Below are 1522 nucleotides of genomic sequence, written 5' to 3' on the forward strand. Positions count from 1 at the left end.
CATTGGGTTACAGCAGACACACCATGGTGACCAGAGTACTTCCTGGGCCCTGCCCTTAAAGGTTTGAACATAGCTCTGCACTAACCCTCTGAGACACCTGAGTCTCAGCAGCACAGAGATGCCTCAGAGCTGTGGACGCCAGCCCTGCGGTGCCGCCTCAGGGCTCCAAGACACACCAGGGCTCGCTCTCCTCCTCTTTGTTGATAGAGGTAGCAATACTGCCTTTTTCCTTCTGTTTCTGCAACCCTAGAGAAGGTCACAGTTTCTTGGAGTTACTGTTCATCATCCCCTTCTTATTCTTTTGGCTTTCCCATACTTGTGTAATCAGTTTCTTTAATTAAATAGCCACTAACATTCTTAGGATGGTTTCAGTTTTCCTGATTAGACCTTGACCAAAACAAATATATTGAATATAATTCACAATATGAAGGAAGTGATTGAATGTATAGATATGCATATTTGCTGATAAATGACGTAGCAGCCATGCTCAGATGTAGGGCCAGCTTATTTATACAGGCATACCCCACTTCATTGTGCTTCACAGATCGTGTGCTTTTTACAAATTGAAGGTTTGTGGCAACTCTCCTCAAGCAAATTTATTAGTGTTATGGGGACGCTTTGTGTCTCTGTGTCACATTTTGATAATTTTCACAATATTTCAAACTTTTTCATTATTATACATGTTATGATGATCTGTGATCAGTGATCTTTGATATTGCTATTGTAATTGTTTGGGGATGCCACAAACCATGCCCATGAAAGACTGCGAACATAACTGATAAATGTTGTGTGTACTCTGATTGCTCCACCCATTGGCTGTTTCCTGTCTTTCTCTCTCCCCAGGCTGCCCTAATTCCCGAGACACAGCAATGTTGGAATTCGGCAGTTAGTAACCCTATAATGGCCTCTAAGTGTCCGAGTGAAAGGAAGAGTGGCCTATCTCTCTCTTTAAATCAAAAGCTAGATATGATTAAGCTTAGTGACGAAGGCATGTCAAAAGTGCAGATAAGCCAAAAGCTAGTCCTCTTGCACAGTTATCCGAATAACTGTGATTGTAAAGGAAAAGTTCTTGAAGGGAATTAAAAGTACCACTCCAGTGAACACACAAATGATAAGAAAGCAAAAGAGACTCATTGCCGAGTCAGAAAGTTTGAGTGGTCTGGATAGATCAAACCAGTCGCAACATTCCCTTAAGCCAAAGCCTGGTCCAGAGCAAGGTCTTAACTCTTTTTAAATATAGGAGGACTGAAAGAGATGAAGAAGCTACAGAAAAAAATTTGAAGCTAGCAGAGGTTGGTTCATGAGGTTTAAGGAAAGATGCCATCTCCATTACCTAAAAGTGTAAGGTGAAACAGCAAGTGGTGATGGAGAAGCTGCAGCAAGGTATCTAGAAAATCTAGCTAAGATTATTGGTGAAGGTGGTTACACTAAACAATAGATTTTCAGTGTAGATGAAACAGCCTTATATGAAATAAGATGCCCTCTAGGACTTTCATAGCTAGAGAGGAGAAGTCAATGCCTG

At 41.4% G+C, this 1522-nt stretch overlaps 1 protein-coding gene across 1 annotated transcript in view; it reads left to right on the plus strand.

Annotated features, from left to right (window-relative positions):
- Nucleotides 1-1522, plus strand: part of DCHS2 (dachsous cadherin-related 2) — a 168224-nt gene that overhangs the window by 45166 nt on the left and 121536 nt on the right. Inside the window, 2 exon segments of the mRNA XM_011959767.1 lie at nt 1244-1263; nt 1266-1418. Of these exon segments, the coding sequence (XP_011815157.1) occupies nt 1244-1263; nt 1266-1418 (173 nt within the window).

The sequence above is a fragment of the Colobus angolensis genome, unplaced genomic scaffold, assembly GCF_000951035.1.
Source record: "Colobus angolensis palliatus isolate OR3802 unplaced genomic scaffold, Cang.pa_1.0 Scaffold5, whole genome shotgun sequence".
In the NCBI taxonomy this organism is placed as follows: domain Eukaryota; kingdom Metazoa; phylum Chordata; class Mammalia; order Primates; family Cercopithecidae; genus Colobus; species Colobus angolensis.